Source organism: Phacochoerus africanus, chromosome 9 (assembly GCF_016906955.1).
Source record: "Phacochoerus africanus isolate WHEZ1 chromosome 9, ROS_Pafr_v1, whole genome shotgun sequence".
Classification (NCBI taxonomy): Eukaryota; Metazoa; Chordata; class Mammalia; order Artiodactyla; family Suidae; genus Phacochoerus; species Phacochoerus africanus.
Genome location: NC_062552.1, coordinates 32,024,693 through 32,045,832, shown reverse-complemented (window position 1 = coordinate 32,045,832; position 21,140 = coordinate 32,024,693). Strand labels below are relative to the sequence as shown.

Here is a 21,140-nt window from a genome sequence, read left to right as displayed (position 1 = left end):
CAAATTACATCTTCTGTCCTACTGAGTATATGAAATATTATAAGCATAAGCATGTACAAAAGCTTAGCTACAAGGATGTACATCACAGTGCTGTTTCAATAGAACAAAACTAAAAGCAAACACGTGTCTAATGGCAGGGAAGGGATTAAATAAATTACAGTTCATACACGCTATGGAATAACACCCATTTAAAATGAGGCTGAGGAAAACAGAAAATGATAGGGAAATGTTCACAATTTAGCCAATGGAATTTGAGACAAAGTTTGTATAGAACAATGTTATCTCTGTTTGAAAAAAAAAATTTTTTGCATAAAAAAAGACCGAAGTATGAACACCAAATTACAACAGTTCATTTTTTTAGGTGGTGGAACTATGAATGATTTTCTTTTCTCCTTTGTGCTTTTATATATCTGGCAATTTTTCTTTTATAAAGGCAGAGGTCCAAAATCCCTTACCTACAATTCAGAAACCCCGAAAATTCTGAAAATTCATTTTTGAATGTTAGCAGCAAACTCACTTAGTTACAAATCTGATGTGGAGCTGCTTCATATTTATCCTACTTAGTGTGACAAAAGGTTTCACTACAAAAATATGTTTCAGAGTGCTGTCCCAGCTCCCAGTACAGGCTCAGTACCACCGTCCAACAACCTCCAAATTCTGGATTCTAACCCCAAAATTTCAGACAAGAGGTTGTGAACCTGTATCAGTATGTAACTGCCATCACTACCATTTTTAGATTTTTAAAAATGGACTTCATATTTGAAAATGTTGGGAGTTTCTGCTATCAATTATTACACATTTTTATTTTTACCATAAATTTTTAGGAGTTCCTGTTGTGGCTCAGTGGTTAACGAATCCGACTAGAAACCATGAGGTTGTGTGTTCCATCCCTGGCCTTGCTCAGTAGGTTAAGAATCTGGTGTTGCCGTGAGCTGTGGTGTAGGTCCCAGATGAGGCTCAGATCCCATGTTGCTGTGGCTGTGGCGCAGGCCTGTGGCTACAGCTCAGATTTGACCCCTAGACTGGAAACCTCCATATGCTGCAGGAGCGGCCCAAGAAAATGGCAAAAAAAGACAAACATAAATAAATAAATTTTTAAATAGGAAAATCAATTTGAAAAAATATCCTTTGAGTTCCCGTCGTGGTGCAGTGGTTAATGAATCCAACTAGGAACCGTGAGGTTTCGAGTTCGATCCCTGGCCTTGCTCAGTGGGTTAAGGATCCAGCGTTGCCATGAGCTGAGGTGTAGGTCTCAGAAGTGGCTTGGATCCCGAGTTGCTGTGGCTGTGGCATAGGCCAGCGGCTACAGCTCCGATTGAACCCCTAGACTGGGAACCTCCAAATGCCACGGGAAGCGGCCCTAGAAAAAGAAAAAAGACAAAAAATAAAAATAAAAAAATGTCCTTAACAAACAGGGTTATCATGCCAGATTCATCAAAGGTGGCCAGCACTGGGCTCCGAACAGATGACTGTAGCAGCCCAGGTTTACCACGCTGTTGACCCGTGCTAAGCATTATGTACATATCTTAGCTCATGGGATGCTGCTTCAGGAGGCAGGGACTGTCCCAGGCCACATATGAAGCAGCAGATGTTCAGAGAGGTTATGTAATTTGCCTACGTCACAAAACAGAGTTAGGTCAGAGCCTAACCCTTAGCCACCATGTTAAACTCTCACCAGTTAAGTAAGTCAGAGGGCAGTTCAGCTTCCTGGATCACCTCCGCCACTTTAACGGGGTTTTTTTCCTTTTTCTTTTTTTTGCTCTTTAGGACCAGCCTACACCACAGCCACAGCAACCAGGATCCAAGCCACACCTGCAACCTACACCACGGCTCACAGCAACACCAGATCCTTTAACCCACTGAGTGGGGCCAGGGCGTAAACCTGCATCCTCATGGATACTAGTCAGGTTCGTTACCCACCGAGCCGCAATGGGAATTCCTCCGTCATTTTTAATAGTGGTAATAACATCGCAAGTAAAGCAAAGACAACTGGCTTGTTTTAAAAACTCTTTTTTGATTTGTAAACTAAACAAACTTGATCTACAAATTACTGAGAAAGGATAAATATGAAGCCAGACCATATAATTTCTAGCATTACTACCATCCACTCTAACCACACCAAAGTTATTTGAAGATGTTCTATGAGTGTAACAATATAATTTTCTATACCACACACGCACACAAAAATCTCCCAGTAATTTCCTGGAAATCAGTGTGGGGAACATTTTCTGAGAGCTCTCCAGAAGAGACCCAGTTCCCATCCATAGGAGAGCCCGACATTTCTAAGAACAAACCCTCCACTGTCTACTTTTGGGGTTTTCTTGGTATCTCCGGGCTATAAAACCCAGTCATTTACTTTCCCTACTGAAGACTAGGGCAGAAATAGCCCTGACTTCCTTTTGTAAACCAAAATTCACAGCTGTTTGTTTGAAGTGAACAAACTAAGGCAAGTGGGGTCAGGATTGGGGCAGGGGGGAGAACCTTCTGGAGGGATTTTTCTGGCCAAGGATGCCACTTTCACTGGGACCATACCCTCTTAGGACAAGTGAACATGCTGAAGCTGACATGATACAAATCAAACTCTTCACAAGATTGTCTCGTTTCTTGTCTCAAATTTTGAAATTAAGACAGTAAAAACTTCAATGGGATAATTCAGAAAAAGGGAGATCTGACTTACCAAACTTCTTTTATCTTTTATTACAAGTAGATGCCTTAACACAGTTTAAGATTAGATGTTCAAACATAAAGTAACCTCACAGCAGTCATTTCCAGGCACGCTACCTTTTCTGTTTTGTAGTTTAACAAGGGCCACGTTCCGCTTTAGAGAAAGCAAAAATGTACAGCAATTTCAAAGTAAAGAGCTGGCATCCCAATGAAATCATGCCTAAAGAAGTACTTCAGTAAGTTATTTTAAAACTACTTTGAATAAATTAAGGAAGTTTAGCGGAAGATGCAGAAAACTGCTATCCTAGTAAATAGCTGGGTTTTGGCTTCCTTGTTTTGTTTTTGCATTCTCTTAGAAGAGTGGGAACCCAGCTCAGACAAATTCATGAATTCCTGCTTCGAAGCCCTACCAGTCTATAATCCTTTCATGGCCAGTGTTGCCCTCTTCCTTAGGATGTTAAAATCCTCTTGCTCAAAATAAGCACATTCAAAAGAAATCTGGCACAGTAGGAGGGCAAAAGTAAAAGGGTGGGCATAAGAAAAAGCTGTCAGGTCAGTATAATTTCCAAGCAACAGATTCATTTGGGGGAGGGGTGAATAAAAGGGCCATTTCAATAGAATGGTTAATCACTCTTTATCTTCTGACATTTAGGGGGAAACTGTTACTGTCCCCCAAATGGGATTCATTTTTCAAAACTTTCTTCATTCCTCATTTCAGAAGATTTTCATATCTTTGGGAAACTCATGACTGTTTTTGGAGAGTCTCCTCCCAGCCCACCATAGAGTAAAATCTATAACAAATTTATTGCTACTGTCTATAAATTTTCAGGTTTCTCCAGCAAGCCTCCTGGGTTTCTTTTCTTCTTGACTCTTCTCACACTTAAGAAATTAGGTATGGAGCTTTCCTAGACTATGACACAGTTTACTCAGTTGCAGCCTCTGGTCCGCTTTCTCTGTGCTCCCAAACCGTCAGGAGGGAGTTTCGCTTTACATCATTCACATACGCCCATTTTCACGAACATCAGCATCTGGCTCATAATCCACTTTATAGTTTTAGGCTAATATGTAATGTTTTCTCTTAAAATTTCCTTTCCTCAGAACTTTTTGCCCCTTCGCTGACAGAATTCACTTTTAATCAAAATCTTACTGCATTCTTTTTTTTTTTTCCTTTGTCTTTTTAGGGCCACACCTGCTGTATATGGAAGTTCCCAGGCTAGGGGTCGAATCGAAGCTGCAGCTGCCAGCCTGCACCACAGCCATCGCCACGCCAGATCCGAGCCGGGTCTGCAATCTACACCATAGCTCAGGGCAACACTGGATCCTTAACTCACTGAGCGGGTCCAGTGATCTAACTTGCGTCCTCATGGATACTGGTTGGGTTCATTACCACTGAGCCACAATGGGAATTCCCAAATCTTACTGTATTCTTACAGAGAATTTGCTGTCCTGAAAACCAATAGTTTCACTATAACCATAAACATGTCAAACTCTCCATTACATGAGAATTTGAGTGCCTACTATGTGCCCAGGGCTGAAAAATACCATGAGATTAAAAAAAAAAAAAAAAGTTTAATACAGTGCCTGTCTCAAGCTACTGACTAAAGGCCACATGTCTATTCAACAGTCAAAAAAAATGTGACAAAGATTATATAAAGTAAAATCCATGCTATTCAGAAGTTCGCCTTGTGTTCAGCAGTTAATGAACCCGACTAGGATCCATGAGGACTCGGGTTCTGTTCCTGGCCTCGTTCAGTGGGTTAAGGATCCAGCGTTGCTTTGAGCTGTGGTGTAGGTTGCAGATGAGGCTCGGATCTTTCATTGCTATGGCTGTGGTGTAGGCTGGAGGCTATGGCTCCGATTCGACCCCTAGCCTAGGAACCTCTGTATGCCGAGGGTGCAGCCCTAAAACAGACAAAAAGACCAAAAAAAAAAAAAGAAAGAAAGGAAAAAAAAAATCCATGCTATTCAGAACCTTTGGAAGACTAGGCATTTTAGATTACTATGCTTTCTAGGTAATCTACTGCTTGTCCTTTGAAGTAACAAAAATTATGTTTGAGTCATTTTGGAAAGAACACTAAAATGTTTTTTGGACTTATATTAAAAAGCTATAATGGGAGTTCCCGTCATGGCGCAGTGGTTAACGAATCCGACTAGGAACCATGAGGTTGCGGGTTCAATCCCTGCCCTTGCTCAGTGGGTTGATGATTTGGCGTTGCCGTGAGCTACGGTGTAGGTTGCAGACGCGGCTTGGATCCCGAGTTGCTGTGGCTCTGGCGTAAGCCGCCGGCTACAGCTCCAATTGGACCCCTAGCCTGGGAACCTCCATATGCCACGGGAAGCGGCCCAAGAAATAGCAAAAAGACAAAAAAAAAAAAAGCTATAATGAACATAATTTAACCTTTACTTGATTGGCTAAGAGTCACAATAAACCATATTAAAGAGGTGAGCTACAGTACAATGATGCTTGGGGCCCAATCAGGTGTGTAGAGCTATATACATCTGTGTTAACAGTCTCAAATTACTGGGCATGGGAAAAATTATGCTAGACTTCCATTGCTTTTTCTGTCTCTTATTTTGTCGATCTGTCTCTGTCACACAGACATATCATACTACTATAAACACTATAAGGGAACAGACCTTGTTTGGGAGAGGGAATAATTTTCATAGAGCAGCTACCATGTACCAGGTCTGAGATAAACTCTGCAATGCGTCGAACAATTGGCCTAGTACAAAGCAGACGATGGGTAAACATTTGGTGAATGAATGACATTAGTGTACCTGCCTGAGCAGGGCCTCTCCCTTACTTACCATTTCTAATCTGCCATGGTTTGGAAAACAGATACCCAAGTGTGAAAGAACACCATTTAAAATGTGTTTGGGAGTTCCCGTCGTGGCTCAGCAGTAAAGAACTTGACTAGTATCCATGAGGACGTGGGTTTGATCCCTGGCCCCACTCAGTGGGTTAAGGATCCACCATTGCAGTAAGCTGTGGTATAGGTCACAGATGTGGCTCGGATCTGGTGTTGCTGTGGCTGTGGCATAGGCTGTCAGCTACAGCTCCAATTCAACCCCTAGCCTAGGAACTTCCACATGCCGTAGGTGCAACCCTAAAAAAGACCAAAAAAAAAAAAATTGTCTGGCATACTACCTTGCACATAAGCAGGCACAGCATGGTAAAACTGTTCATGCTCAGCTGAAATGAGGAAGCCTAACAGTGGGCACTTACAATGTGCCAGAAACTGTGGTAAGTTCCTTCCACACATTATATAAGACAACATCTGTAAGGCAGATGATATTACCCCCATTTCACAGATGCAAAAACTGAGGCACAACGTGGCTGAGTAGTTTGCAGAAAGTCAAGTAGCTAGTCAGTGGTGGCAGCAGGATGTGAATCCAGGCAGCCTGACTATAGAAAAATGATTGTAAGCATAATACCACACTGCCTCTGAATAAATTACAGTAAATAAGTGGAGATCAGAAGGACAGAAGTTCATAATCTAAGTCTTCTTTGCTGACTTTCTTTCTGATTCTCAGCTATGTTCTCAATTGGTGATGGTTACTATATGCAAAGCAACACTTTGTGAAAGTCTGTGTCGATGAGCAACTGTACACTGCAGATAATGGCTCCAGAGAAGTAGAAGCCTGCGGGATCTGTGCGTATTAGGGTCATTAGGGAGGGCTTTAAGAAGTTAAGACCTAAGCCCAAGCAATATAAGAGAAAAGGGATGGGTGAGAGAGGAGGCATTGTGCAGCCTAAGAATAAGCAAAAAGAATAAGCACAAAGTCTTTGTGGAATGGAGGAGGGAGGTTTTAAACAAATGAGTAGACAAACACACGTGGTCTGGAACACTTACATCCACTGCAGCTGTAAGCTCCTATTCCCATCTGCTTTACTTGGTCACTCAAACAGCTGGACAAACGTAGGCTGCAATTGGCAATACTAGTTGGGTGGGATGTGGCAGCTAATGTAAAGGCCAAATCTGAAGCTATGATCCCACAGCTCTTATTAAACAACCCAGGGTCCTTGAGGTGGGGAGTGTGGGTACAAGAAACCTACCCTTTACTATTTCTAAACCTAAAAAGGGAGGACATGCTGACCTGGGGATTATCTAAATGTACGGTCTCATTTTCTCTGAAACCTTTGACTAGGTTGAACCAAAGTCACCTCTAATTAATGACACACCTAGTGTAACTAGGGCCTGCAGATCCTCCCTGCCCCTGGGAGTCACGGGAGTGAGGGGTCAGGGCAGCTCTAAGGCCATCTGCCATCTCTACAACAGATACCGGAGCAAGTCAGGAGTCAGCTCTCTCCCACAAGGGAGCGGAGATGCCAGCCATACTTATAACCACGACTGGACATACTAGCGTGAGGCCCAAAGTGAAAACACAAAAAGCAAAGAAGATTTTCTAGTCTTGATTAACTACAGGGCAGCTAAATCCTCAGCAGAAGTTCAACAATCTCTGAGCAGGAGCACTGAGAGTAACTTGACCTGTACCTGAAGGCAGGAGAGATGGGAAAGTTTCTCACATCAGCAGGACGTACTGGGGGTTGACGTGGGCAAACTGCCAAATGCTACAGCATTCAACTCATTAGAGACAGGCACCACCTTCCTCTCTTCTCTCAGACATCAGAAGTGCAGAAATATCAAAGAAACCCAGGTAAGATTCAAAACCCAATTTATGCATTCAAAGTACATGTACTAAACATCCGTGTCAGGCTCTGATATGGGAACAGGGAATATAAACATAAAGACCAAGTCGCTCTGAAAGGTGCAAAGATCCTCATCCGTTATTATTTTCTTTTCTCACACGCAACCACTTAAGGCTCCAGGCAGTGACCCACTAGCACCAAATAAGTCTCCTTTCCCACCTCAGTGCACCTGATCATGGTGTGCCCACCTGGAGTTCTCTCACAGTACTTCACCTATCCAAGTCCTCACATCCTTCAAAGTCAGCTGGTGCCCTCCCCCCGCCCCTTTCCTAGAAGCCCTGATCTCCATTTCACCCCAAAGTGACTTCTCACTTCTCTGAACACAGAGTCCCACCATCAGTTACGTAGAAATGTATCACTAATTTATTCATTCAACAAATCCTGAGTACTAACTATGTGACAGCATTGTTCTAGGGCCTGGGAAAACTGTAGCAAATGGTACTGGGTTTTGTCTCCCCAGAAGAACTCCCTGGGAGTGAGTTCCCATTGTGGCTCAGGGGCTTACAAACTTTACTAGTATCCATGAGGATGCAGGTTTGATCCCTAGCCTCCCTCAGTGGGTTAAGGATCTGGCGTTGCTGTAAACTGTGGTATAGTTCACAGATGCAGCTCAGATCCCATGTTGCTGTGGTGTAGGCCAGCAGCTGCAGCTCTGGTTCCACCCCTAACCTAGGAATTTCCATATGACGCACCTGAGGCCCCAATAAAGCAAAAAAAAAAAAAAAAGAAAAAAAGAAAGAAAAAGAAAAGAAGAAAGAAAATGAACTCCCTGGGAGAGTTCTCCTCTTAAACTGCTTTTTAAAATCTTCCTGTGTAGACCTGGGTTTGCACTCAGTGCTTAATACCTAACAATTTATTTGAGCCTTGGGCTTCTTTGGTCCAAGCTCACTCAAATTGAAGTTACATAAACTAATGTGGAACAAAAGCAAACCAAGCCATTTCTAAATGAACTTCCACTTCTTAAAAACCTCAAAAGAACAAGGAAGGAAAAGAAAACAGGCTATGAAAGTGCTGCTGAAACAACACATTTTACTCACAGTGACAAGGCACCTCCAATCCCCCCTTCAAGATGCACAAAAGTGACCTTTTTTTCTCTCAATCCTTACAGCTCCAGATTCAAGTGTTTAACAACAGTCCTTGGAAAAGTTTAAAGCACCCCTCAGTTTCCTAAACAAGTTTTCCTAAACCTTTATTTTTTGATGAATAAACGCCTTGATGAACACTACATATGCCACTTAACAGACTAATCCAATGAGGTTCGCTACATGGAACCAGAATTTAAACTCCAAGCACAAAGGGGGCTGAAAGAAGAACATTTTGAACCTGATAAACCCAAAGACAATTTTAATATAAACGACAAAAGCCACGTCCTGCAGAGCCTGGTGGAAGATTCCAAGTTCCCAAAAGAAGGGAATCAAGAGAATTTCCTCCAGGGGAACCGCGAGATTCTGCAAGGCGTGGGAGTTTCTGCAGGAGATGAGGGAGATTTAAAACACATTTTTTTTTCTCTAAAGTGGCTTGTGAGATACAACAGCTGGCACCCGCCAGCGGGCGAGGGTGCAGCCGGGCTGTGCCATGCGGCGGAGGCTGCCACCTGGGCACTCCCACCATTCTTCGCAGCTGGGTCAGGAGGCGAGATGAGAGGAACCCGAAGCCGCGCGGACCCGCACCGGTGCCCCCTGCCCCTTGGGCCGCCTGCCCTCGCCCTGGGGCAACCCGCAAACCCACCCCGCTAGGGTCTCTGGAGCCCCGATCTCTCTGGGGTCCCAGGAGACGGGCGGGGGAAAGGGGATCTCCAGGCGGCTGCCCGGTATCGGAGCGTTACTCACCTGAGCAGACTGGACAGAGGATGGCTCGAGGAGCTTAGACCGCCGCCGCCGCTGCTGCCGCCCCCGGAGCCGCCTCCACCGCCGCCGCCGCCCCCGAAGCCTGAGGAGAGCCGCTTCCCGGACAGCAGCTTCTCCACGGCCGGGAGGTGCCCGGTGCGGGCGGCCTCCAGCAGCTCCTGCTCTTTCCCCATCCCCAGGGCCGCCGCCCCCCGGACCTCCTCCCCGGGGCCGCCGCGGAGCCTGCTCTGGCTCCCAAACTTTCCGTCTCCGGGCAACGCACCCCCCAAACCGGCCGGGGACGCCACCCCCCTCCCCCCGCCTTTTCCCCCAGGAGTGCGTCACTTCCGGGATCCGGCGTCACGCGTCACCGCGCCCCTGCGCCCCGCCCCCTTGCCCACCTAGCTGGGCGGGGCTCGGAGGGCGGACACAGGTGGCTGGGGTCTGCTCCAAGTGGCCTCGGTTGAGCCGAGATTGTCCTCTCTGGGCAAGAGGAGGGTGTCGTGTGGTCACCTGCTGTACAAGTGGAAAGCTACAGATTCGCTCCACCTGTGCGCGCCTCCCGACGTGTTCTTCTTCCTCAAAGGTTTTGGGAGCACGCGGGATAGGAAATACGGTAATTCATCCAGGCAATGTAGAAACAAAGAGAGAAATATGGCAACGCGCATCTACATTTCCAAGTCCATTCATTCAGCACGCATAAATTAAATACGTAATAGATGTGGGAACCTAGTAATACAGAGGTGAATAAAATGCCCCCTTCCGTACTTCAATGAGGGAAGAGAGGGAACTTTTAAAACAAAAATATCCTAACTTAATGCTCCCAACTCTGAAACGGTTCGTTAAAGCTAAACATTCAAAGGGAAGGCTTCTCTCCCAGTAGGATGTTTCCTCTTTCGATGACGTTAACCAAACTGATATTAAAGTCAAATTTGTGAAACCGACCCCGACCTTGAGTACTGGAGAATTGGAAAAATCATTCAACTGGGTAGAGATTATGTCTTTTGTTTCTGGTACTAGCATTGTTCCTGGCTCGAAGTAGGCGCTCAATCGTTGTGGAGTGAATAAGGAATTGGATAAATTCTGTTCAAGCTATAGGACTTTTTTTTTTACGTTTTTGAGGAACAAAAGAGAAATGCTGGCAATTCAATGTAAACACAGGACCGCCGTCTCTGTCCAATTGTACTGCCTGAGTTTACCCGGTAGCCACAGGGAGTACAACGGAATTGAGTTTCCTCCCGTCCCCAAGATTTACTCTGAGGAAAGAGGATGAAGGACAAGAGTTAACTGACATTGCGTTTTTAGAAAGATGGAAAGGAAAAAGACGCCCTTCAGTAAAAAGCGCAGCTGTCCTTTACAAATACTGGTTTCCCAGGGTGGAAAATACACAAACTGAGTTCAGTACCCTCAATTTTCCCTCTCCCCACCGCCACCAAATCAAAACGGAGCCCTGATGTCCTCTACACGCGCCTGTAAATGACCCCTCGGAGGAGCGGTGTGGGTGACGTCATCGCAACGCGACGACAGGAAGTGAGCTCCTGGGCTGCAGTGCTGCGCGGGGTCCCGAGCTCCTAAGCCCTCGGTCTCCTTTCCCCTCTCATTCTGACCGCGATGGATAATGCTTGCGAGTCGCCCGCGGAAAAAAGTGGAGAAACAGGGGAGTCAGATGAGATGGCTGCTGCTCCCGGGGCTCCCGGGGTTACGGACACGGACGGAATCCCGGAGGAAACGGATGGAGACGGAGATGGGGACTTGAAAGAAGCCGCGGCTGAAGAAGGCGAGGTAGGGAGAGATGTATCCATGAGGCCGGAGTTGTGTCACTGGCTTCTCGACAGGCTTCCTGGTTGGTCCCAAGCTAGGATAGTCGAACTCACCCTGACTCTTTAGCTGTGCAGTCGCGGGGTTGCGGGGAGAGAGAAGACAAAATCTTAGTACCACCGCTTAGGTTCTAAAGACCGAATACTGGATCAGCGTTTTTAATCTCTGCCCTTAGACATTTAAGCTTCTTCCCCACCACCAATCTCCTGACCCAGCGGCCGGAAGTTCCCGGGCCAGGGATCGAACCGTCCCAGTGACAATCGCGGGATCCTTAACTTGCTGAGCCACCAGGGAACTCCTAAAGGAATTTCAAATAGCCTCTTGGTCTTCCTGGTGATGAAAATGGGGTTCATGCCACACTGAGACTTAAGACGAGAGCTAGAAGCCAGGCTTCCTAGAACCCTTTTCACCACAATATAGTTTCTCTAAGGTATTGCTTAAGCGTAGTTATCATTATAGGCTACAGAGTTGTTAAAGGGAACTTGGAGGTAGTTACTACTTTAGTCACGTTGTTACCCGCTTGGGACATTTAACTCCTACCAGTGACCTTGGTGCTAATCTCCAAGGGTCACTGTGGCATAAACACACCAAATCTATCAATTGGGCCACCCAAGAGTTCAGCAGTGTTGCTTCCTGAGCATCAAAGGACCAGAATCTCAGTGTTCTCTGGGTTTCATTTCTAAAGATAGAATCTTGAGGTCATAGAGCTAGAATTCCTGGATGAAGTTAAGTGTGAGGTCATGGGTTAAATGAAAACAGCCTTTCAGGGCATGAAGTTGCATCAAAATATATAAAGTTGAGAACTTTTAGAAAAATATGGAGTTCCTTGGTGACACAGTGGTTAAGGATCTGGTGTTGTCACTGTAGCAGCTCCGGTCACAGCTGTGGCACATAATCAATCCCTGGCACAGGAACTTTCACATGCCATGGTTTGGCCAAAAGGGAGAAAATTTTAAATAAGTGGAAATGATATCAAAGACAGAATTTGAGTAATAATTAGCTTAGGACAGTAAAGAGCTCACTGCATACAGAAATTTACACCCAGCAGAAGATAAAAAAAAAATTTTTTTCTGGAGTTCCCGTCGTGGCGCAGTGGTTAACGAATCCGACTAGGAACCATGAGGTTGCGGGTTCGGTCCCTGCCCTTGCTCAGTGGGTTAACGATCCGGCGTTGCCGTGAGCTGTGGTGTAGGTTGCAGACGCGGCTCGGATCCCGCGTTGCTGTGGCTCTGGCGTAGTCCGGTGGCTACAGCTCCGATTCGACCCCTAGCCTGGGAACCTCCATATGCCGCGGGAGCGGCCCAAGAAATAGCAACAATAACAACAACAAAAAATTTTTTTTCATGCTTCTGAAACACTTTTAAAAATTCGTCATATACCATACCACAAAGAGAAGCATAATTTTTTTTTTGTCTTTTGTCTTTTTAGGGCCACACCCGCAGCATATGGAATTTCCCAGGCTAGGGGTTGAATCAGAGCTGCAGCTGCCAGCCTACACCACAGCCATAGCAACACGGGACCCTTAACCCACTAAGTGAGAACAGGGATTGAACCCACATCCTCATGGATACTAGTCAGGTTCGTTAACCACTGAGCCATGGCAGGAACTCCAGAAGCATAAATTCTTAAAAGTAGAAATCATAACAGGCCATATCCTGTTAGTACAATGCAATAAACCTGAAATTAACAATGCAAACTTCTCCCACCCCCATCCCATCCCGCCAAAAAACTTAACACCTGAACACTTTAAACTATTTCTTAAAAGCCAGTGGGTTAAAGAAATTAACAAAGAGAATACCACATCAAATCCTATGGGATTTTACCAAAACTTTATTTAAAGTTTAGTCCATAGCCTTACATATTTTAACTAGCAAACAAGAGATATTGAAAATAAGCACCTAACTCAAGAAATCATAAAGAGAACAAGATAAATCAGAAGGATGTAGCAGCAGGCAGATATTAATGAATAGTTATTAAAAAAACAAACACTAAAATTAAGACGTGATTATTTGAGGGAGTTCCCATCGTAGCTCAGCAGTAATGAATCCAACTAGGATCTGGGAGGATGAGGGTTTGACGCCTTACCTCACTGAATGGGTTAAGGATCCACCGTTTCTGTGAGCAGTGGTCTAGGTTGCAGACTACACCATCGGATTTAGCTTTGCAGTGGCTGTGGTGTCGGCTGGCAGCTATAGCTCCAATTAGATCGCTAATTTGGGAACTTCCAGATGCCACAGGTGTGGCCCTAAAAAAGACAACAACAAAAAAGACCTGATTGTTGAAATGTAAAAGTACAACATTACGAAATAAGAAAGGGCTGTATGGACTGATATGGAGATCTTTAAACTCTAAGAAAACTGAATGTTCAAGTTTAGACCAAGTAATTTTGAAAATTTAAGAAAAATAGCTCATTTTTAAGAATATTGGAGTTCCTGTTGTGGCTCAGCGGTAACAAATCCAACTAGTATCCATGAGATGTGGGTTCGATCCCTGGCCCTGCTCAGTGGGTTGAGGATCTGGCATTGCCGTGAGCTGTGGTGTGGGTTGCAGATTCGGCTCAGATCTAGTGTTGTTGTGGCTGTGGTGTATGGTCGGCAGCTGCAGTTCCGATTTGACCCCTAGCCTGGAAACTTCCACATGTTTCGAGTATGGCCCTAAAAAGCAAAAAAAAAAAAAAAGAATATAAACCACCAAAATTGATGCACAAAGAGGTTAGAACATTTGTATAAATCAGTAACTAGAGAAGAAATTGAAAAGGTTATTAAAGATTTACTACCTTCACTCTCATCTACTTCTCGTATTCCTGTATGAGTTGAATTGTGAGTTCCTCTGTAAGGAAAATAGAAGTTAAATCCCATTAGTGAGGTTTGTTGTATCCTTAGATTCTCTATTAAGTTGGAGAGGATGAAGTATGGATTTTGATTTTGTTGTTGTTTTATTAAACACACATTAAACATCTAGTATGAGTAAAAAAACAATGTTAAATGCTTATGTGGGTAAAGAATGGCCATCATTAAAAAGTGTACAAATAATAAATGCTGAAAAAGTGTGAAGAAAAGGGAACCCTTCTACACTGTTGGTGGGAATGTAAATTGGTGCAGGCACTATGGAAAACAGTATGGAGATTGCTCAGAAAATGAATAATAGAGTTGCCATATAATCCAGCAGTCCCACTCTGGGGAATATATCCAGACAAAACCATAATTTGAAAAGATATATACACTGGTATGTTCATAGCAGGACCATATACAATAGCCAAGACATGGGAAAAAACCTAAATGTCCATCAACAGATAAATGGATAAAGAAGATGTAGGGTGTATATACAATGGAATATTACTCAACCATAAAAAAGAATGAAATCATGCCATTTGCAGCAACATGGATGGATCAAGAGATTATCATACTAAGTGAAGAAAGAGAAAGACAAATACCATATGATATCACTTACATGTGGAACATATTATCAAATAGAAACAGACTCAAAGATACAGAGAACAGGCTTATGGTTGCTAAGGGGAAGCGGGGTCAGGGAGGGAAGGATTGGTAGTCTGGGATTAGCAGATGCAAACTATTATATGTAGAATGGATAAACAACAGGGTCCCACTGTATAGCACAGGGAACTATTCGATATCCTGTGATAAGCCATAATGAGAAAAATATGGAAAAGCATATATATATATATATATATATGTATATATATATGTATATATATATGTATAGCTGAGTCACTTTGCTGTACAGCAGAAATTAACACAACATTGTAAACAACTATGTTTCAGTAAAATTTTTTAGATGCAAACTATTGCATTTAGAATGAATAGGTAATGAGTTCTCCTGTATAGCACAGGGAACCATCCAATCACTTGTGATAGAACATGATAAAAGATAATGTGAGAAAAAGAACATAGGTCACTTTGCTATACAGCAGAAATTGATAGAACATCATAAATCAACTATACTAAAAATTTTTAAATTTTTTTTGGTCTTTTTAGGGCCGCACCCCTGGCATACAGAGTTTCCCAGGCTAGGGGTTGAATTGGACCTGTAGCCACAGCAACACAGAATCTGAACCGCCTCTGTGACCTACACCTCAGCTCACAGCCACACTGGATCCTTAACCCACCAAGTGAGGCCAGGGATCAAACCTGCGTCCTCATGGATGCTAGTCAGATTCATTTCCACTGAGCCACCATGGGAACTCCAAAATTGTTTTAATTTTTAATGTTTATATGAGGAGAGATAAATAGACAAAACTGTCTTCAAGGGAGTTCCTGTTGTGGCGCAGCAGAAACAAATCTGACTAGGAACCATGAGGTTGCAGGTTCAATCCTTGGCCTCACTCAGTGGGTTGGGGATCTGGCATTGCCTGAGCTGTGGTGTAGGTCACAGACTCGGCTCAGATCTGGCATGGCTGTAGCTATGGCGTAGGCCAGCAGGTACAGCTCCAATTGGACCCCTAGCCTGGGAACTTCCATATGCCATGGGTGTGGCCCTAAAAAGAAAAAAAAAAAAAACCATCTTCAAAAGTTCTCAGTCGGAGTTCCCTTGTGGCACAGTGGGTTAAGGATCTGATGTTGTCCTGGCAGGGGCCCAGGTCGCTACTGTGATGTGGGTTTGATCCCTGGCCTAGAGAACTTCCATATGCTGTGGGTGCAGCCAGGAAAAAAAAAAAAAAGTTCTCACAGTCTAGTAAAGGGAACTTAGTATTTGCATGATACAGAAGAATTGAGAGATAGCAAAGAGTACTACATGTGGGAGAAGCGCACTTAAAAGTTCCTAATTCAAAGAAACACTGCTTTGATGAGAAGGTGCCTCCTTTTTAGTATTCTTTCCACATGGAATCATCATCAGTAAAGAGATCTATAGATTTAGAGGAAGAAGAGCTGGCCAGATGGCAAGCACTTTTCTGATACGCCCTCTAAAGAATGAGGTCAGAAGAGTAGATTCAGGGGGAGAGTGGTTTTTCATGATCCTTGGCATTTCATTGCCCTTGTAAACAGACACTAGAACTATGATCATAGCTAACCTGGAAAACTGGATTATTTGGGTTTTCTTTCCACAGCTGGTCTATAAACTCCTTTAGGAGTGATAGTGTATCTTACACTTAATGGTACAACCAATACCTGGAATCAAAAAAACTACGGAAATAAATGCTTTCGTTGTGTTGTACTGAGAATGATGTCTTCTTACCTTACCCAAATCTGGAAAGTAGGCCAAATATATAAAGGGTTTCTTTTGTCTTCTTAGCTCAAGAGTCAGGATATCTCAGATTTAACAGCAGTTGAAAGAGAAGACTCATCGTTACTTGCTCCTGCAGCCAAAAAATTGAAAATAGATACCAAAGAAAAGAAAGAGAAGAAGCAGAAAGTGGATGAAGATGAAATTCAAAAGATGCAGTAAGTCACTTTCTGATCTTTCCCCTTTCCAGGGACTTGTGTTTCACTTATTGTCAAATTCCTTAAGAGTAGAGCTAATGTCTCTACCTAATATTTTCATAAGCAGTAAGCCTGATACTACTGACCCCTTGAAAAATACGTTTTCTAAATATCTGAAGAGGAGTTCCCCTTGTGGCTCAGCGGGTTAAGAACCTGAGTAGTATCTATGAGGATGTGGGTTTGATCCCTGGCCTCGCTCAGTTAGTTAAGGATCCAGCATTGCTGTGGCTGTGGTGTAGGCTGGCAGCTGCAGGTCCAATTTGACCCCTAGCGTAGGAACTTCCTTATGCCACTGGTGCAGCCCAAAAAAGAATATCTGAGACTAGCTTTTATTGACATAATAATATGTATCTTAAGCATTCATTCTTATAACCAAACTTAATTACCTGAATCTTTGTCTAGAATCCTGGTTTCTTCTTTTTCTGAGGAGCAGCTGAACCGTTATGAGATGTACCGCCGGTCAGCCTTCCCCAAGGCAGCCATTAAAAGGGTAAGGGTGGACTGCGTATTGCACTTCACTTCCATTAGCTGCGAGACCTGAACTAGACTCAAGAGCTATGCTCATTGGCGTTTTAAAGGGAGGTGTTAAGCAAAATGGTGGAACATTTAGGCGGGAAAATAAAAATAACATGCCCCTCAATAACCTGGACAGTAGTGGTATTGTGTTCTAGGGATAGTGTCTCAACAAACAGAACAGGCCATTATCCACCTGAATCCTTGTTTTTTTAATCTCTATTTCAGCATCCAGCCTTTAGTGAACTCTTTTTCAGTGCAGCGCTCTTATGGGCACTATGTTCCAAAGCCAGTCCCTGCCTACCTTAACCGCTGATCTTTGTTCTTCTTTCAAGCTGATCCAGTCTATCACTGGCACCTCTGTGTCTCAGAATGTTGTTATTGCAATGTCTGGTATTTCCAAAGTATTCGTCGGGGAGGTGGTAGAAGAAGGTGAGTGGTGGTGGTCTAAATACTGGATTGAACCTGTGGTCATCTCTTGTCCAAGACTGTCTATACGGGGGGGGGGGGGGGGGGGGGAACAGACTTATTAAGGCACCAGTGGTAGTTTCCATTTACATTAGAAGTTGACTAAGGTGGGGGAGCTTTGTGTTCAGGAGAGTGTAAACACGATCCCTTGAAAGTTTCAATCTTGGGAGGCCTGGAAACACCTAGGACATACCCCTTCCTGATTCCTGTCCTCAGCCTAGGGTGACAGAAGCAGACTTTGTATTTTTCTCAAATGGATTTTGCTCATTTCTAAAGCTGCCATAATTAGATTAAAAAAAACAAAAACAAAAAAAAAAACGAATCACTAGGGAGTTCCTGCTTTGGCATGGTGGGTTAAGAATCTGACTGAAGCATCTTGGGTCACTGCAGATACGCAAATTTAATCCCTGGCCTGAGACAATGGTTTAAAGGACCAGCATTGCCACAGTTGTGGCACAGGTCACAGCTGCAACTCGTATTCAATCCCTGGCCTGGAAACTTCCAAATGCTGCAGCTGCAGCCACTTAAAACAAAAACAAAAAGCAGTCACTGGGGCTGACCAGTGTGGTATGGTGAATAGTTGTCACTGATGCAATGACCCCTGGGAACTGCCCTCTTCCCTGGCTGCTGCCCATGCTCATCTCTTGCTGGCGAAAAGTTTATTTTTTTAAGAAGATATGTTTTAGACTGTTGCCTGTAATAAAGCCTGATGTGGGATATTATGCTAAAGCTAACATGATATATTTTAGAGCATTCTCTTCAGAAGGGAAAATGGGGAGTTCCTGTCATGGCTCAGTGGGTTAAGAACCCGACTAGTATCCATGAGAATGTGGGTTCAATCCCTGGCCTCACTCAGTAGGTTAAAGATCCGGCATTGCCATAGGCTGTGGTGTAGGTCGCAGATTCGGCTCGGATCCAGATTTTTTTTGTTTTGTTTTGTTTTTTAACATTTTCTAGGGCCGCTCTTGCAGCATATGGAGGTTCCCAGGCTAGGGGTCTAATCAGAGCTGTAGCCGCTGATCTACCCCACAGCTCACGGCAACGCCATAGCCTTAACCCACTGAGCAAGGCCAGGGATTGAACCCGCCACCTCATGGTTCCTCGTCGGATTCTGCACCACAATGGGAACTCCCCGTATCCAGCTTTGCTGTGGTTGTGGCATAGGCTGGCAGCTGCAGCTCCAGCTCTGATTTGACCCCTAGCCTGGGAACTTCCATATGCCACAGATATGGCCCTAAAAAGACAAACATAAATAAATAAATAAATTAAAGAAGGGAAAATGTCTTGGTTTATTTCTTTAGCAAGCCTAAGAAGAGTTAATGAGGTCTCAGTGAGTTAAGGATCTGGCCTTGTCACTGCAGCAGCTCTGGTTGCTACAGTGGTACAGGTTCAGTCCCTGGCCCGGGAACTTTCATATGCTGCGGGTGTGGCCAAAAAAAGAGTTAATGAGAATTAGACTCAAAAGAATTGTGATTAGGAAGCTCGTGTGTAATAATGACACTTTCTCCTTGACCTCTGTTCAGCACTGGATGTGTGTGAGAAGTGGGGAGAAATGCCACCACTACAACCGAAACATATGAGGGAGGCTGTTCGAAGGTTAAAGTCAAAGGGGCAGATTCCCAACTCAAAGCACAAAAAAATCATCTTCTTTTAGACTGAAGTCTAGAAAGACCTATTACTGACGGAAGAAGTGCTGGTTCCAGGCTTCGTATTGCATGAGACTTTCTGCACTGGTGCTTTAGTATCTCAGTCCTCCAAGGATTCCATGATGTTTTAATGTCTTTCTCAAACTCTGATATTCATTACACCTAGAAGAAGGCATGCAGCCTGTTGCCTTGACTTGGGACCCCTGAGGGCCGTTGAAGGCATCCAGCTCTTACTGGCTAGTTTGAAGAAGGGTACATGGGCCTTAAGCATCTTCTGGATGAAGGTGCTGCTTTCAGAAAGAAAACCTTTCCAAAACGGTTGGACGGTTTCACATTGAAGCCTGAAGTTGCAATGACTTAGGTTTTTCTTACATCTGGTTTTAAGTAAATGAAGCATCCGGAAACCCTGGACTTGTGATTCTACCATGAAGGATGTGGTGAGAGCACAAGTAATGGATTGGTTTAAGATTCTTCTGTGAATTTTGGCGAGTGGTCATTAAACTGTTTTCCTCCTTGTTGTGTGTATGTTCATTTTCTGTCTAGCTGGTTGGAATGGGGAGGAGTTCATTGTCCTTTTATGGAATCAAAACAAGTCTTGGCTTGGCTTTCTTTGTGTGTGAAAATTTGAGCCCTCCAGATTTCCTACTAGAACCATTAAAATGTTATCTCATAAAAGAATACTCAAAGTACTTAATGTAAAAGCCTATATGTTTTGATTCCTATAAAGAGATATACCAGAACCAATACTGTTTAATAAGTTTAATTTGCTTTTTTTTCAGATGGTTCACAGAACCAGTACACTCAAGGTTTGATTAGATATTGCAACATTAAAATTTCCCAGTACTGACCAGTATTCCAGTTCATCAAATACATTCTTATTGTTTTCCTCAAATAGAGGGGAATGGAGTAACCTTTTATTGACAGTGATTAGCAGTAATAAGGCTACTGTACTATAATTGGCAATCCCCAAGAATTTTTTCCTCTCTATCATTCAGTGTCATAGGGAGAGGGGTTTTGAGGCTGTTCTCTTTTGCAGCTTTCCTGAGCATGTCTTAGTAAAGATTCCAATTCTCTTTAGCACCCTGAATGGGGGAAACAGCTTGGACACATAGAGTTGAGCAAATCTGGATTTTAGTATCTTACATTAAAACTCATGGCTTTAAGCCAATGGAGAAGATACTTCAGTGGTGCATTCCACAAAGAAATAAGACTGTAAGACTCAGGCTAAATCACAACCAAAAGGTAAAAGGGGTGGCTGAGGGGGGGGGGGGGCGGGGGGACCAGCTATTCTCTCAGTTCTAATAGGAAACTTTTTAACTGGTTATAGGAACTATACCTATTGTAATTTGAGATACTGGATACTGAAATTTAGAAATAATTAGGAAGAAAGTTCACATCCCAAGTCTAGACACTGAGCAAAGCCTTACAGTTGAAGGCTCTAAGAGTGCTTCCCCTTGTACCTGTTGTAAGAGAAGGAGCTACTAGCCATACCTCCCCGAAGGTGAATGGGAATAATCCTATTCTAGCAGAAGGAGGGGAAAGCTACTGGGGAAGGCTGCTGTCCTGGAAGGATGGTACATCCACACCAGAGTCTTGAAACATGATGACTATGGTAAACCACAAGGCAATGACCCAGCTTTTACAGTCCTCAAATACCCAGATGTCATCCTGCAAGTTTGTGCAGCAATGCTGCTTCTGTAGTTTTGTGATATTATAACTGACTCTAGAAGTTTATCCACGTATTAAATAAGGGAGAGAAAAAACCAAACCCTTACTTTAAAGTTTTGGAATGGAAAGTTCCCGTATCACTATGTTCAAACTACCTTCTTTCCACTACCCCTTGAACTAGCCTGAGGGGAAACTAATGTAAAAGGGCTAAATGGAAGCATTTAAGTTATGGGGTGAGGGGTGGTTTACTGCTTGTACACTCCAGACGCAGAACCATTCCTTCCAGAACAATGACAAAGGTTGAGGCCCATGGCAAAATGAGGATCAGGCTAAATATAAAGCAAAAAGCAGCCATCATGAGAACAGAACCCATTCGTCTTAAGTCTAA

At 43.7% G+C, this 21,140-nt stretch overlaps 2 protein-coding genes and 1 long non-coding RNA gene across 8 annotated transcripts in view; 1 reads left to right on the top strand and 2 right to left on the bottom strand.

Annotated features, from left to right (window-relative positions):
* The window catches only part of ANKS1A (ankyrin repeat and sterile alpha motif domain containing 1A), a 181,234-nt gene extending 171,699 nt beyond the window's left edge, over nucleotides 1-9,535 (bottom strand). For 2 of the 4 annotated variants that reach the window (XM_047794480.1, XM_047794484.1), the window contains exon 1: nucleotides 9,205-9,509. In XM_047794480.1, the coding sequence (XP_047650436.1) occupies nucleotides 9,205-9,395 (191 nt within the window). In that variant the 5' untranslated portion in view covers nucleotides 9,396-9,509. Of the gene's footprint in view, nucleotides 1-9,204 lie in introns of all 4 variants that reach the window. The other 2 variants (XM_047794483.1, XM_047794481.1) reach the window with 2 other exon arrangements.
* A 1,167-nt stretch (nucleotides 9,536-10,702) lies between these two features.
* TAF11 (TATA-box binding protein associated factor 11) lies at nucleotides 10,703-19,599 on the top strand. Of its 2 annotated transcripts, XM_047794485.1 has the most exons (5): nucleotides 10,704-10,983; nucleotides 16,270-16,418; nucleotides 16,860-16,947; nucleotides 17,306-17,402; nucleotides 18,962-19,599. In XM_047794485.1, the coding sequence occupies exons 1-5, from the start codon at nucleotides 10,813-10,815 to the stop codon at nucleotides 19,090-19,092; spliced, it is 636 nt and encodes a 211-aa protein (XP_047650441.1). In that variant the 5' UTR covers nucleotides 10,704-10,812; the 3' UTR covers nucleotides 19,093-19,599. The 2 variants fall into 2 exon arrangements, with proteins under 2 accessions (XP_047650442.1, XP_047650441.1); XM_047794486.1 differs by lacking the exon at nucleotides 17,306-17,402 and having other exon boundaries at nucleotides 10,703-10,983; nucleotides 18,962-19,018.
* Nucleotides 10,925-16,347, bottom strand: LOC125134917 (uncharacterized). 2 transcript variants are annotated; one of them, XR_007136869.1, is made up of 3 exons: nucleotides 16,213-16,347; nucleotides 13,796-13,848; nucleotides 10,925-11,088 (listed from the first exon to the last, which is right to left on the bottom strand). It is a non-coding gene; the product is annotated as an uncharacterized LOC125134917 (long non-coding RNA). The 2 variants fall into 2 exon arrangements; XR_007136870.1 differs by lacking the exon at nucleotides 10,925-11,088 and adding an exon at nucleotides 13,643-13,673.
* Nucleotides 19,600-21,140: the final 1,541 nt, after the last annotated feature.

What these genes read in the sequence shown, in the direction of transcription:
- TAF11 (XM_047794485.1), top strand. Translation starts at nt 10,813, where the DNA reads ATGGATAATGCTTGCGAGTCGCCCGCGGAAAAAAGTGGAGAAACAGGG. An exon ending in GATGAAATTCAAAAGATGCA is followed by an intron (nt 16,419 to 16,859) that starts GTAAGTCACTTT and finishes ATCTTTGTCTAG; the next exon opens with AATCCTGGTTTCTTCTTTTT. An exon ending in CCAAGGCAGCCATTAAAAGG is followed by an intron (nt 16,948 to 17,305) that starts GTAAGGGTGGAC and finishes TCTTCTTTCAAG; the next exon opens with CTGATCCAGTCTATCACTGG.